At 34.0% G+C, this 14469-nt stretch overlaps 2 protein-coding genes across 6 annotated transcripts; both read right to left on the bottom strand.

The window, feature by feature from the left end:
- Nucleotides 1–3086: 3086 nt before the first annotated feature.
- On the bottom strand, nucleotides 3087–6921 carry LOC129303368 (probable serine/threonine-protein kinase PBL21). Of its 4 annotated transcripts, none has more exons than XM_054942648.1 (8): nucleotides 6809–6921; nucleotides 6445–6703; nucleotides 6294–6329; nucleotides 6042–6232; nucleotides 5677–5866; nucleotides 4379–4770; nucleotides 3779–4068; nucleotides 3087–3656 (listed from the first exon to the last, which is right to left on the bottom strand). In XM_054942648.1, the coding sequence occupies exons 2-8, from the start codon at nucleotides 6530–6532 to the stop codon at nucleotides 3596–3598; spliced, it is 1248 nt and encodes a 415-aa protein (XP_054798623.1). In that variant the 5' UTR covers nucleotides 6533–6703; nucleotides 6809–6921; the 3' UTR covers nucleotides 3087–3595. The 4 variants fall into 4 exon arrangements, with proteins under 4 accessions (XP_054798623.1, XP_054798624.1, XP_054798626.1 ...); XM_054942649.1 differs by having other exon boundaries at nucleotides 6794–6877; XM_054942651.1 differs by having other exon boundaries at nucleotides 3087–3615; nucleotides 3727–4068; nucleotides 6445–6859.
- A 1524-nt stretch (nucleotides 6922–8445) lies between these two features.
- LOC129304044 (uncharacterized) lies at nucleotides 8446–12850 on the bottom strand. Of its 2 annotated transcripts, none has more exons than XM_054943668.1 (9): nucleotides 12338–12850; nucleotides 11726–11762; nucleotides 11556–11634; nucleotides 11424–11469; nucleotides 11247–11345; nucleotides 10708–10776; nucleotides 10269–10611; nucleotides 10034–10179; nucleotides 8446–9708 (listed from the first exon to the last, which is right to left on the bottom strand). In XM_054943668.1, the coding sequence occupies exons 1-9, from the start codon at nucleotides 12815–12817 to the stop codon at nucleotides 8872–8874; spliced, it is 2136 nt and encodes a 711-aa protein (XP_054799643.1). In that variant the 5' UTR covers nucleotides 12818–12850; the 3' UTR covers nucleotides 8446–8871. The 2 variants fall into 2 exon arrangements, with proteins under 2 accessions (XP_054799643.1, XP_054799644.1); XM_054943669.1 differs by lacking the exon at nucleotides 12338–12850 and adding an exon at nucleotides 12115–12290.
- Between the last annotated feature and the right edge of the window lie 1619 nt (nucleotides 12851–14469).

The following is a 14469-nucleotide window of genomic DNA, read 5'->3' as shown; positions in this document are numbered from 1 at the left end:
AACGCCAACGCATTAGGATATGACTATTTCTTTGTGATCAGTGTCAGAAAAAAAAAAATACACATGTGGAGGTCAACTGAGGTTTAAAGGGAAATTCATTTTGATCTAAGCAGGCTGCGTCATTTGGTGAAGGCAAAAAGTAACTTCCATTTTTAGAATTAAAGTGTTATTAAAAGGCTGCAGACAGTAGAAAGTATTCAACGCAAGATAGGAGGATCCCTCGTCACTATTGCTCTATGTTTGCCTCTGTAGACAAAAGGAATCACAAGAATACATTTGCAACTCTGGTTGAATTTTGTCATCCCTTTTGATTCTCATTGTTCTCAATCATTGGATTGATAGGAGAGGGGCAACTTCATGCTAGAGTAATTGTATGAACAAATTACCAAGGACCAAATTAATTTACTGCATAAGATAGGGCATGTAATACTATGGCTTCAAAGTCTCCACTAAAGTACAACCAGATGTATTCCTATACAGTCATTTTTTATTATAATGATGCACAAATAATACTAAATTTCTTGAGTCAATTAACTTAGTGAAGTAGACATATCACTGTCTTAGAATTGAACAAAGCTAGAGAATTCATTATGCAACACATGTGGATGTATTTTACATGAAATCTATTCCATTTTATCATTTCCTACTTTATGGATTAGTGCTGTTGTTATGAGGAGATGAATCTCAACCAGGGAAAAAGAAGTGCCAAGGAGAATGAAAATAAAAAATATACTCATTCAATCCTCTTTATAAATTATTTCTATTAACTTTATCAGTATCAATGCAAAAAAAAATATAAAAGAAATAAAAGTGTGTAAATTCTAAATATATCCTTATATAATAAATGTAAAAAGTGATGTCATGTTACTTCTTTTTTTTTCATGAAGGACAATATTGAAAATACTTTTTAAATAGCACTTAAAAAATCGCACCATGATTTATAAATAAAATCGAATGAATTTTTTAAAATATACCTTATAAATAGGACTGGAGAGAGCAGTTAATAAGCATAGAAGATAAAAGTAAAATTTTGTGCAAAGTACCCCTTCAACATAAATATATAGCCATCTAATCCGTCTATATTGACTAAGTTGATGACAGCCAATTTTTTAAATTATTTTGAGAATATAAAGTTGTTCTAATTTTTACAAATAATTATAATCTCAAGTGGATTCTAAGTTATTAGGTGCCCGTTTAGATTTTAGTTGGGTATAATAGATATAAAAATAATTGATTAAATGATAAATTTTAATCATAATTGATTATGTTATAACGCAATCTGTTTAAATACTATTTTTATAAAATTAATTTTAATAGAATTGAAGATGTTTGGATAATTTATTGAGAATCAATTTTAGCTATATAAATTACTATAAAGGACATTACCTTTCAAAATTAAATTACTGATAAATTTGTATCTAATATTTAAAAATTAAAATATATTATTTAAATTATATATCTGATTAATTATAAAATTTTAAATTATATTAATATTAACACTTTTAATTTACGTAAATAAATAACGCAATATATCTTAATTCAAATAAATTTAATAAAAGAGGAAGATTTTATTCTTAAATACCAAAGATCAATTTTATAATAACAAATGAAGATGATAATGTATAAGTTGATCTCTAATGACATCATGAATATAAACCATATCTGATGGAGATGTGAAGCACTGCTTAAAAATTCTAGCAATATAACAAATAACGCAAAATCCCTCTCTCTCTCTCTCTCCATGAACCTTTGCAACCATCTTTGTAATAATTCTCAATTTTAAATTAAATTAAATTAATTTTTCTCTCCCAAATAATATTTTATTTAAATTAATTTTATAGTAAGTGCTAAGTAAAGGGTGGTGGTTGGCAGGAATTTATGTTAGTAAATTTTTTGAGTTTAAATTTTACTTCAAAAAAGAAGAGAAGAGAGTTTGATTTTATTTTTATTAAATTTTGTGCCTTTGTTGTAATTTTTTTCTTGAGCCTTTTTTTGTAATTTTCTCCATATATCTGTGTAATTTGAACGCAAAAGCTGCCTTTGACAGCTTTGTGAAAAAACTGATTTTTTTTTGTTGAAAAAACCAATTTTTTGAAAAAATTGTTGTTTGGATTCTTAACTGCAAAATCGATTTTTTCCTCTCAAAAAATTGATTAATGAGCTATCCAAACACACACTTGGATATTGGTGAGCGTCTGGTAATAAAATTACTTGCCATTAACACAATCTCTAAATGGATTTTAATTAAAATGTCATTGTCTATTCAACTAATCCTTGATGTACTATTTCATTACATCCATGAGTTGCCAGTTACTTTTAACATAAATAATTAACATGATTAGTTAATTATATTTGAAAATTTTATGGTAATGTAATTTATATTAATCACACTCATTTAGATGAAGTTATATGTGCTGAATGATATTGATGTCTAATTAATCAATGCTTCCCGTGGGCTATTAAAGGCTAGTTGATATAAAGCGAAGAAGAATCAATTTTCTGTTTCCTCTCATTCTCCCTTCCCCCTAAAAGTGGGATGGCCTGTTAGGGGGAGCGACTAAGTTTCTTTAGGGTAAAGACTTGAACAAGCGTTATTAATTTATTTAATTTTAACGTTGCACGTGGCCTCTTTAAATTTAAGACAGGGACTATTGGCGACAATGTTCTTTCAAAGAGTAAAGAGAGTAGTGATGGGGAAGAAAGTTATGCATGAAATCTTCAAAATGCAAGCAACAAGTTGCTTTAATCTTAATTTACCTGCATCTATTTCACACCCCGAGTGTAAATTGGATTAGTGGTGAATTTTGCTCAAGATACAACAAGGACCTTTTGATATATAGTATTCATTCTCAAAACTTGAGCCAACATAACGAAAGTTGAAGACAGCAGCAAGGCCGACTTCCGTGAGGTCAAAGCAAATCTAGATAAGGGATCGACGAAGCAAATCCCAAAATGGTAGACAAGACGACGAAAGACGACGTTGACGCACAAACATCACGCAAGTAGGAATAGAGAATGAATAGGTTCTATGAAAAGTTGTGATCAGCCTTATCACGTAGTGTAGATTTAGACGAAACAAATGGATATGCGGGAATGAAGTCCTGATTATTAATAATTGAATGAACCAAACAAGTCCCAAGCTATCCGATGCCCTAGCTGTTGATCCAATTATTTTAGTTTCACCGTATGATCATTAACCATTATTTTGGGCGTTGCCAATCCAACATGATCTATGACTAATGCAAGCCCCCAATGCGCAACACAGCGGGTTATGCCCATACTTACCACTCGAATCAAACGATACCCACACTCATACCATAAAGTGGGGAAAACATAGCCTCCTTATTCATGCTAAGCATTTTCCTTCCTCTCTCTCAGATTTTTTTTTTTTTTAACCATCATGCATCCCCAGAGGTTACTCGCAGTAATTAAAAGAGACAGAAACACAATCAACTTCCAATTTTTATCACAACTTTGACATTCGCTGGAAGTCCGGAAACTACTAGCACGCCAAAGTGACGGTTTGGGTCGGGGCTAGAATCCACTGAAATAAATATCCCCTCACTTGGTTGAAATGGCGTGAAATTAGTGATGGTTACCCATGAATGATTACGCCTGTACAGGAATAGATTCCATGTCCGTTGCGATTAAGCAATCTGCAAGAATAATTGTTCACTACTTGAAGTATTATCAATTCACTGGAAAACATGGAAGATAGCGGCTTACAGTTTTAGACTGAGATGGAAATATCTACTCAAAATCTTAGGCGGAAGTTGACCTCAATCTAGAATTTGATTCCACCAAACAACATTTGTCCAGTTGTGACGGTGGTCGAGATGACAGACATTGCTCCCCACCTTTATGGACTTCCGAGGCTTTACTTTGCGAGTGCAAGTATTCCAGTGCAACAACAATGTCACCGATAAGTGGGCGGAAATTTGGTTGCTCTTGGAGGCACATTGCAGTGATAGCAATCGCATGATGCAAACAGCGCAAGGGGAATTGTCCTTCAAGACGAGGATCAACCAGCTGTACAAACTTTCTCCGATCCTTGAGAAACTGTCGAGACTGCAAGCAACCAGAGATGGGGAAAAAAACAAAGTTTCAGAAATAACAATTTTCCATACACGGAAGGGGTATATAGATACAGCCGTACAGAAAGCTTAAAACATGTATTGCCATGCCACAGAGTCCCAGTTAAAAAGGGGAATCATGGAGATGGCAGGCATTTTAAAGGAATCAAACTCTATTTTCTACCTTCCATTGATTACAATTCAAAAACACGTTATTTATACCAGAGATGAGATTTCAGAAGAAAGAATTAATTTAAAACTTCCACGTCTACGTCTCCAATAAACTAAAATGACCAAACATTTACCCATGCAACTAAGTTTTGCTCCCCTGGTTTCTTACTGACATCTATTGCCCTTCGTCCAGTAATCAACTCCATCAAAACCACACCAAAGCTATAGATATCAGATTTAAGAGTCAATTTGCCACTCATGGCATACTCTGGGGCACAGTAACCATATGTTCCCATCACTCTAGTTGAAACGTGAGTATTATCCCCAACAGGACCAAGTTTAGCAAGCCCAAAATCTGAGAGTTTTGGGTTGAAGTTATCATCTAATAATATGTTCGCAGATTTCAAGTCCCTATAGATAACAGGTGGATTTGCTTTACAATGAAGGTACTCAAGCCCTCGGGCAGCTCCAACAGCAATCTTCATCCGATCATTCCAACTTAGCAGCTCTTGATTTAGTTTCAAATCTAAAAAGAGAAACGCCCACATTATTGTGCTGCAGTTAATGAGATTAATAAGACACTAACTCTGGGCCATATCTGATAATTTCTTCATAATGCATGCAGACTATTCAAACTGATGTTCCTGCTTTTTCATAAACTTCATAAAAGATACATCCAACCAAACCAGCAGAAAGACGGAGACGGGGTAGTAAAAAGGATACATATTTTCACGTTACCATGCATCTTAAAGTTGCTCCAAATCAAAGTGGAGAAATTCAGTTTCTAAAACTTTAGGATCAGTTCACTGATGCAAAAACCCAAATAGAAAAACTTTAATACCCTGTTGTGGAAGTGCATAAACATCAAAGTTTAGACCATTCCCTCCAATGAACAAATCAGAAACTACTTTTGAGACTCTAAACTCAAAATAGGAAATGGTTGTCATTGGCATACATGACACAAGTTAGAAAATGAAGAAAGTAGTCGTTTCTTTCTATCTTGGTCTAGATTTATTGGCACCATTCTCTTTGAAAAGGCCCTGTATATGGTTGTCATTCACATATTTAGTTCAATTTATATTAAATAATAAGAAATTTCACATGGAATATCAAATTGGCAAGAGTTATACATAAAATGAACACCTCATCCACAAAGAATGTTAGATAAGCAGAATGACATGAGGACATGCTATACATTCTCTAGTTCAAATGAAAATGAAATATGAACAGCAAAAAGGAAAGTAGCAACTAGGCATGGCAAAACATAAAAAAGAAAGCAAATTCTATGCTTAAGTTTTTAACAAAATCCTTCTTCATAGGAGATTTTAAACCGTTAGTCGTGTAAATATAAACATGATTAGAATTAGAACTTCCAAATGACATAAGTTGCAGAAACAAGAGAAATAAGAAAAAAAAAAAGTAATAAGGTTACCGAAAAGATGATCTTCCACGCTACCCATAGGCATATATTCGTAAACCAAAAGCCTTTGATCCCCATCGGTGCAGTAACCAAACAAGGTGACAAGATTAGAATGGTGTAGAAGGCTTAACATGAGAACCTCCACTATGAATTCCTGAAAACCTTGATGACCATCGTGATTTAATTGTTTGACAGCAACAAGCTGCAAATAGAAAATAAGCCATAAAAATAATCCCCAAGTCCCATCAAGACAATGGAATATCCAAAAGATCGGACTCAGACACATGAGAAAATCAGAAGAAAGTAAAGAAAACGCTTTGAAAAGGAAAGAGGCTGTGAGGAGGTGATAAAGGAAAAAGAGATGGAAGCTAACTTGCCTGGCCTGTTTCAAGACGTCCTTTGTAAACCCTTCCGAAACCTCCTTCCCCAATCAAATTCACGTGCTTGAAACCCCTGGTTGCAGCTGCAAGTTCACGGAAAGTGAAACTACGAGCTGCGCTGCTTTTGGGGCTGACGGAGACGCCGTTCTTCCCATTCTCGTCTGAGGATCCTCCCTTGCTTCCGTCGTCTGCAGAAATTACATAATTAACAAGATTCAAAAGTATCGGGATATAAATAAAAACCCTTACCGTCATTGTGGGCATGAGACTTAGACCGCCCAGCCCCTACAAAACCCGAAGGCATATTAAAATAATAACAACAACCAAACCAAAAAGGAAAAAAAAAAAAAACGGAAGGCTAGGAAATGGAAGTAGAGAGGAGAGGAGAAATGAATGAGACCGGAAGAAGAGGTAGATCGAAGAGCATTATCAATTTGGACTCTGCTGGCATCTGTGCGACGATGACTAATGCAAGAGAAGCAGCTCATCTCCCTATCATACAGCTCTTGCTTTCAAATAATAATATTTGAAAGAAGATGGAGATGAAAATGGAGACGAACCTCTTCTCAGAGCGACTCAGAGAGAGGATTTTGCCTCTCCCGTCTTGCACCCCCAGATCAACAACTGCTCACTCTACCCAAAATTAGTCCAAAAATTCCCTACAAAACAAAAAATTCTTAATTCACAAACAGCCCAATCTGGCGGCTTCCTAATTTGTGGTGCAATAAAAATCGGGAAATGGAATTCACGCGTGAAGACGAAACTGCATTTTGTGAATGGCTAACGCCAAATTTGGACGCAAAACCCATTTAGCGGCATACAGAGCGGAACAGACTGGACTATAATAATAAATGGTAATGATGATGATGGCTTCTTGCTAATGTACACTTACGGGAAATTAAATCGACCCTTGGTAATAATAATTTATATTTTTTCTAAGAAAAGGAAATTTGTTTAGATATCATAAAAAGAAAATGAAGGGAATGAATGCGAAGGCATGATTACCGGGGGTCGCTGTCCATCTCCAAGCGACCAAGCCTTTCTGTATTTAAACGTTACGGTGCCGGCATCATAAGGGATGCTTTTGTCATTTTACCGTTGCGTCGGTCCCTTTACATTCCCAATTCGGTTTCAATGCTCATTAGGTGATGAGAACCACCCTACTCATCATTTGATAAGCATCTGAACCTTTTCAAACTATGAATGGTTCAAATTTTATAAATTTATTTTTTAATTTTATTTTATATTTCACTATAAAAACTTATAAAATTTAATGAATTTATAATATGAATTTAATTTAAATAATTTAATTTAATATTAATTTTTTAAAAAAATTATAAATTAACTAGATTCAGAATACATTTGAATAGTTAGTTTATAATTTTTATTAAAAAATTAATATTAAATTAAATATGTATTGTTTATATTGATGATAAAATATATTTATTAAAATTTTATATTTTATAATTTAATAAATACATATTAAAATATAAAAATAAAACTGATAAATTTAGATCATTCAAATTTTTAATGTAAACAGTTTAAATTGCTCGATATGATGAGCATCAAAACTGAACGCCTTTACATCCCTGTCCACACTACAGTCATGCTAAATGCCCGGACTTCTCTGACTTTTCAAACCCACATCCTTTTATTTTTGCGGGTGCTCGCTGTGATGTGTTTTCCACTTCATTTACATGACCAAATCAAACAATTCACTCTCCCAATGTAAATTTAAGATGCTCGTCTCTCTTCTTCTTCTTGGTGTCCTTTCACACGCACACACATCACGGGAGCTCAGTCATAAGCACGGAAAGCACAATTCTAAACAATTTAAATTTACTAATAATTGTTTGCAATATCATTTTTAGGTTCTTGTATAACGAACGTTTAGCTGGAACTTGAAAATTGCAAATAAAGCAATGGTAAATTACTAAAGCCTTGGGGGTGGGGGGAAAATTATGGAAACTAGTTATTTACAACTGACCTTACTTTTTTTTCTTCTTCAAATCACTGTGTTTTCTATCCATAACATTATAGGTGCTAGTACTTGTTCATTTTCCCTTCTATCTTGTTACAATATTTTTTTTACATATTAACAAACCAACCCCAGTTTTATCGCCGAGAATTCAATGCACGCATAATTTTGCGTAAGAAAAAATTGTCTCCCATTCAAGCTTGCCAAACACCTCGGGGCTTTACAACAAATCTGTTGAAAGTTCACTAATGTAAATCTCAAAAGGAGATAGTTCTCTCCTCATCATTTTTTTACCCACATGGTCTAAACCGACAATCTTATCTGATAGTTAAATATCAATTACGCCATTTGATGTTGAATGCTTTGTTATCAATTATTGTCCAACTAGACATTTCTCTCCCCTATCATGCACCAGATAGAGCCTTGTAATAATAACAATGATAATGATAATAACGAATGTGAAATTACAATTTTCTAAAGAAATTCCCGATTTTAGCATCATCAGGAACCTGGGGAGAGCATAGCAAAGAGGCTGAACTCGCATTCTCATGAAGTTTTCCAATGATCTAAAGTTCACAAGATATCTACCTAAAACTATGAACCTTTCGTGATAATCTTGGAAGCCATAAATTCATTTGAATAGCGTGAAAATAATGATGCTTTAGTGTTGAATGCCGTAACTATACAAATGTCTAGAGAACTGGAAGTTACAATACAACCACCAATTACAGCCACCGTCTTAGAGCCCATCTCAATCCGAAGTCAAATGTTTAAAATGGTCCAATCCTTCATTCTGTTTCATGAAGCTTCAAAACCTCGATGGAACGAGTAAGAATAAATAGTCCACCGTCAAAGCTGGAGTGCCAAATTTGGCTGCAGATGAGAACCGGCATACACACTGGAACTAGGTGCATTTGTTGCTCCATTCTTCCTACTTAAGTCATCAGCAATTGACAAAGTATTGTGCTTCGCAGGAATTGATAATTCTTGCCAAGATGGTTTAACAGCAAGCCCTTTCTGAAAATCAGAGCCAGATTCCTGGACCAATATATTACCGGAATCTGATTGACCAAAGTCGTTTGAGATTTGGGACCTTACAGGTGAACTCCTATTTGAAGGCGTCAAGCAGGCAGAGAAGTTGCCTGTTATATCCTTGTCAATCATTTGAGGATCATTACCCGAACTGGGCAGCCCAGTTAACTCAGAAAGCTTTACCATCCTCATTTGAGGCGAAAAAATAGGACCTAGCCTATCACTTGAACCAAAAAACTCGTCAGAGTGAACAACAGGTTCCTGCTGAATCCTTGAAGGAACCACATATTCAATGCCAAAATCAACACTGTTAACTGAATTAAACTCATTTTGGGAATTCAATCCTCTGATAAATTTCATGTCTCCGCTTTGTAAGCATGACTTATTCGCAACAGAAAATGAGCCAGATGGAGGAGGAAATCTACTTGAACAATCATCTGGTACAAAAGCGTCGGAAGATCTATCCTTATCATAAATTGCGAACTGTTGTTTCTGTGACACCTCAGCTTCTCCTACCCATCCAGGACCAAATTCTTGTCCTACTGGTAAAACACTGCTGATTTTCCTTGCAGCAATCTTCCAAACAACCGGACCAAGATCAGCAGCAAAATGGGCCAGGCTTCTTGTATAGCTATGCTTCACATTTAAACCCACCTGATTTAAATTACACAGACAAGAAAAAGAAGAGCTAAATTTTATCACCGAGAAAAAAGCCTTCTAAACAAAACGGTAAATAATCCTTAAGCATTTCAACAAATAAAGAGAGTTGCTATGCATTGAAAAGTAAAAGCAATTGGAGAGTACACAAGATATTTAAAGTATCATCCTTCTATGGTAAAACAGAATCATGAACAAAAGATGTTGCCTAGCAAGTACTATCTGCATCTGTGAAAACTTTACAATGGTTTACAGGTTTCCAGCTTCTGGTCAAGGACTCGGGGCAAATGAATTTAAAGAATAAAAATAAAAAGGTTAGTACCGCAATTAGTTGCTTGAATTCTTCAATTGTAGCCAGCACTGGAGGATCATTCTCAGTAGCCACTGGATGCTTGTACGTGTCACGCTTGGTCTCATCAACCATGAATTGCTTCTTTCCATATCTTAAAACAGCTTTTAAAACAGAAGCTGCAAGAATAAATTAAAATGAAGCAAGATTTACAACAAATGAACCATATAGAAAGGGAGGTGCAAAAGGTAAAGGACTAGACCCTGACCTGGAAATTCATTATCCCATTCAGACACCCAATTAGTATATCCTGCACCGTTTAAGGTGCTGTGTGGAGTCCTGATTAATGAATCTGCAGGCTGGAACTTACCTATTCCTTTTCTCAAATTATAACTGTTTGGGCCACTGGCATTATCTCCCCCTGAAGCAAGTGTTACATCTGAGGAAGAATCAGGAGCAACACGTTCAGAGGGAGACATCCCCAATGACTTTCTTGAGTTCTTGCCTGGTGGCCTGCCTCTTCTCACAGTTTTGGGCTGGGGTTCGCTATCATCACTATCCTGCCTGAGATTGGCAAAGTCCTTCCTTGCCAACTCTTGCATTGCTCGGGCCTGAAAAAAGATTTAGTCTTCAAGTCACAACAAACACTTGGTAAATGTATAGATCGGGAAGACAGCACTACAACACAACTTCAGACTTCACCAAACCTGACGATGGTAAATAGTATCTGGTGCATTGTATTGCATTGCATTTGAGCATATCAATAATACATCTTTCTGCAAGAATGAAGCAGTGAGTTCAAATTCCTCTCAAAGGCAAAAGGTGATAATTAACTTATGGAAGACAGCATTTGTTTATAATTGAAAAAGTTACGGTGCAATAGAAAAAGCAATAGCTAGTCATGAAGAATAATAAATTTGACATTTTCTGATCCTTTATCCTTAAACAGTTTTTCTTTTGTTTTAATGCGGTTCTCATCAGAGGAAATAATGCACCTGCTATATGATGAACAAGCAAAAACGAAGAGCAGACAAATGTATGTCACAAAGAGCATATTCGATGCATTAACCAGGATTCATAAAGAGGAACGTTATAGAGACGTGAGAGAGACCAGCGATTCCTTAATCATCCGTTGAGTCAGCGCAAACGTCATAAACAGAAATAGAGGAAAAAGAAATATAATTCATCATTCAGAGAACCGGAAAGTAATCACTCGAGGAAAATAAAACAAAATTGTACCACCGACCTCAAATTGTTCTAAATTGTTATAGACTCCCCCATCCAATTTCTTCCTCACCGTTGCAAAATCCATCGGGTGTTCAATGATATCATGATAATCAGGAAGCTGTAGCAGTAAAGATACTTCATAATCAGAATAGGTAATAGAAACTAGAGCACTCAAATAGTATTCCAAAAAATGCACCTCCTCTGGATCCACAGGCTCTGAGAACACTCCGTGGCTATCTTTTCTGCAACACAGCAGGATATAGTTGAATTAATCAATTACGGCAGAGAGAAGAAGCCAAGAAAATAAAGGAAGCACCCAGTCACGCACTTTTGAAGCCTATCAAGTATAAACACCAAGAGCTTTTTGTCTGGCAAAGGTGTAGTGGGACCGGACTCCCCCTGCGAACCTGTCAATACATATTATTAAAATCAGCATTAATATTCCCCACCAAGCCTTTGCAGCAGCAATTGAGAAATGATTGATTGATAGCCTTATACCATGTTTACTGTCCGTCGCTTCCGGAACCTTTTCATTCTGCAAAATCAGTCTACTATCAAATACCAGAAAATATCTTTAAAATGGCAATGGATGCACGCAATTTTTTTTTTTAACTTATGATAAGTTTCTCGGGATGAGAATCGAAATTCAATGGGAAAAGCAACAGTAAAAAGCTCCAAGCAGCAGCTGGAGTACATGTGGGCAGAAGAAAAAGAGAGTTTAAAAAAGAAAAATACTGAGCATACTAATAGATAAGACAAACTGAAGCTTTTTGGGAACATCTGTACATTCCATGGGTCGGCGACTGCTCAATTTAGTACGACCAATAAGGAATACATAAATAATGAAGATTTAAATTGAGGAAAAGAAGAGAGAGAGAGAGCCCCACCCAAATTGTCCCAAAACAAAAGGAATTTAAATAATACCGAACTTGACCAGTCAAACACATCCCCTCCCTCCCAAATCGACGAGGAGACCGTAAAAATTTTATAAAAGCACGAAATACCGAACGAAACAAATCTCATCTTCTAATAGTCATATCAGGAAGACCCCGCGAAACAAATCGAAAGTGTCAAGATAATTAATTTAAGAGGTGAATGCAAGACGATCACCGTTTCATCTGATCCGTGATAGGTGACATTGATCTTGCGTCTCTTGCGGAGATCCTCCGGATCGTGACCGTCCTCGTTCGAGTTTGTGCCGTGCGGATCAGAACTAAACGGCGATAATGTTGAATAATGATGATGAGAATTCAAACCAACCAAGAGCTTATGCTTCTTCTCTTTGCGCTCATCGTCATCGTCATCGTCATCGGCAGCAATCCCCTCCTCAGACGCGTGCCTTAAACCAAGAACGGAGTTTCGGCGGGTGGAGCGACGGTTTAGGTCAGAATGTGAATTGATTAATTTCGGGTTCGGTAGCTGCAATTGCTGTTGTTGATGTTGCTGTTGTTTTTTAAGAGTGCGCTTTTGAAGATCTAATAGAGATGGGCGCCCCTTCTTCTTCCTCTTCGTCATCGTTTCAGATACCTCGCCCATTTTCCTCCTCTTTTCTCGCACCCCAAACGTCCCCTCCTTTTTTCCCATTTTCATCTCAATTAAAATAAAATATGGACATTCTGGTTTGCACGTGAAAATCACGTGACCATTGAGGGATGGATTTCCCTTTTTTTTTTAATATCTGAGAATGAAAATTATAAAATAGGTACTTTTAATATAAGAGGCCGCTTTTAACACACAAAAATAAAAATACATTTTTTCACCTTCGGTAGATTAAGTATAACACATTATTTGTGATTTAATTAATAAAAATATAACATTTAAATAATATTAAATATAAATTAATTCTAATGTGAGAAATATTTAAATAAATTATGTGCACCACATCATTTATAGTTTGTCTAATAAAAATATGGACATTTAAGTAACATTAAATGTAAATCAATTGAATATTAATGATAGTATAGAAAAAAAATTAAAAAATTAAATGTGTATTATGTTATAAAAATAAAATTAATTAAAAAATATCACATAATATTTTATTTAAATTATTTAAAATATTTTAATTGAACAGATTATAAATAAAGTAACATACCTTATCTATTTAAGTATTTTGCTTCTTTCATGTTCTCTTCCATTCCTTTTTATTTTTATTAGATCAAAATCTAGATAGTTTAGACCTATTTTTTTTATAAAATTATTATTAAAATATTAAATTATAAATAAAATAAAGTTCAAACTACTACTGAAATTTAATACCAACGAATAAAAATATAATAAAACTAAAATAAAAATATAATATTTTATAAAGAATCAAATCTAAATTATTCAAATTTTGATCTCAAGGTCAAAGATTAAAGAAGAGGATGGGAAAGGAAGAGGATCCCAACTTATATTTTTTTATCTATAAATAATTAAGTAATTAACTATAAATGTATTAATAATTGTTTTTCCAAAATATATTAATAATAGTTAATAGTTAATATTACTACTTTTCGTGAATTTGTAGATTTTCATCAATTTCTTTGATTTTTGGATTTAAATATGTTTTTAAAATTTAATGTTACATCTTAAATTATTTTGGAATTGGATATGACTATATATATTTTTTAAAAAAATTATTAACTTATTTAGAAAAATATGATGTGTAATATGGGCTAGCTCTCATGAGTCATAACTCACTATAGGTTTATAAAATCCCAACGCACAAGAAAATTATCAAAAAAGGTCAAATGACAATTTTACCACCAAATTATATATTTAAAAAAGTTTGAAATCCTAAATTTTTTATTTTTGCAATATTCTCCCTCAAATTTTTAAAGCAATACAATGTAATCTCAAAAGTTAAATTTCATCATTAATTAATTAGAAGATGATAGAAAAAAATTAAAAATTTGCAAGAAATGAATCAAAAATCATTGTAAAAGATTTTTAAAAATTAAATCATTTTTTTTGCAATTTTTGGATCCTTTTCTATCATGTTATAGCCAATTAATTGCTAAAACTAATTTTTATTAATAGTAAAGGTTACATTACATTATTTTTAAAAGTTAAAAAAAAAACATTACACAAACAAAAGTATAATCTCAGACGTTTTTAAATATATAATTCAGAAGTTAAATTGTTAATTAACCCTGAAAAAAAAAATTAAGACTATCCCATCATGATCTAAAATAGAGCTTCAATAACAGCCCTTCTTGTTGATATTAAATATTAATATAAATGTAAAATATGAAAAAAAAAAA

Source organism: Prosopis cineraria, unplaced genomic scaffold, assembly GCF_029017545.1.
Source record: "Prosopis cineraria cultivar Desert tree isolate PC_DT_omini unplaced genomic scaffold, ASM2901754v1 PC2, whole genome shotgun sequence".
NCBI lineage: Eukaryota > Viridiplantae > Streptophyta > Magnoliopsida > Fabales > Fabaceae > Prosopis > Prosopis cineraria.
Note: the sequence above shows the minus strand (reverse complement) of the source record. Positions and strands in the feature narration are given on the sequence as shown.

What these genes read in the sequence shown, in the direction of transcription:
- LOC129303368 (XM_054942648.1), bottom strand. Translation starts at nt 6,532, where the DNA reads ATGAGCTGCTTCTCTTGCATTAGTCATCGTCGCACAGATGCCAGCAGA. An exon ending in TCGATCTACCTCTTCTTCCG is followed by an intron (nt 6,330 to 6,444) that starts GTCTCATTCATT and finishes CGGGTTTTGTAG; the next exon opens with GGGCTGGGCGGTCTAAGTCT. An exon ending in CGTGGAAGATCATCTTTTCG is followed by an intron (nt 4,771 to 5,676) that starts GTAACCTTATTA and finishes TTCTCTTTTTAG; the next exon opens with ATTTGAAACTAAATCAAGAG.
- LOC129304044 (XM_054943668.1), bottom strand. Translation starts at nt 12,817, where the DNA reads ATGAAAATGGGAAAAAAGGAGGGGACGTTTGGGGTGCGAGAAAAGAGG. An exon ending in ATACTTGATAGGCTTCAAAA is followed by an intron (nt 11,470 to 11,555) that starts GTGCGTGACTGG and finishes GCTGTGTTGCAG; the next exon opens with AAAAGATAGCCACGGAGTGT. An exon ending in AGCCTGTGGATCCAGAGGAG is followed by an intron (nt 11,346 to 11,423) that starts GTGCATTTTTTG and finishes TTACTGCTACAG; the next exon opens with CTTCCTGATTATCATGATAT.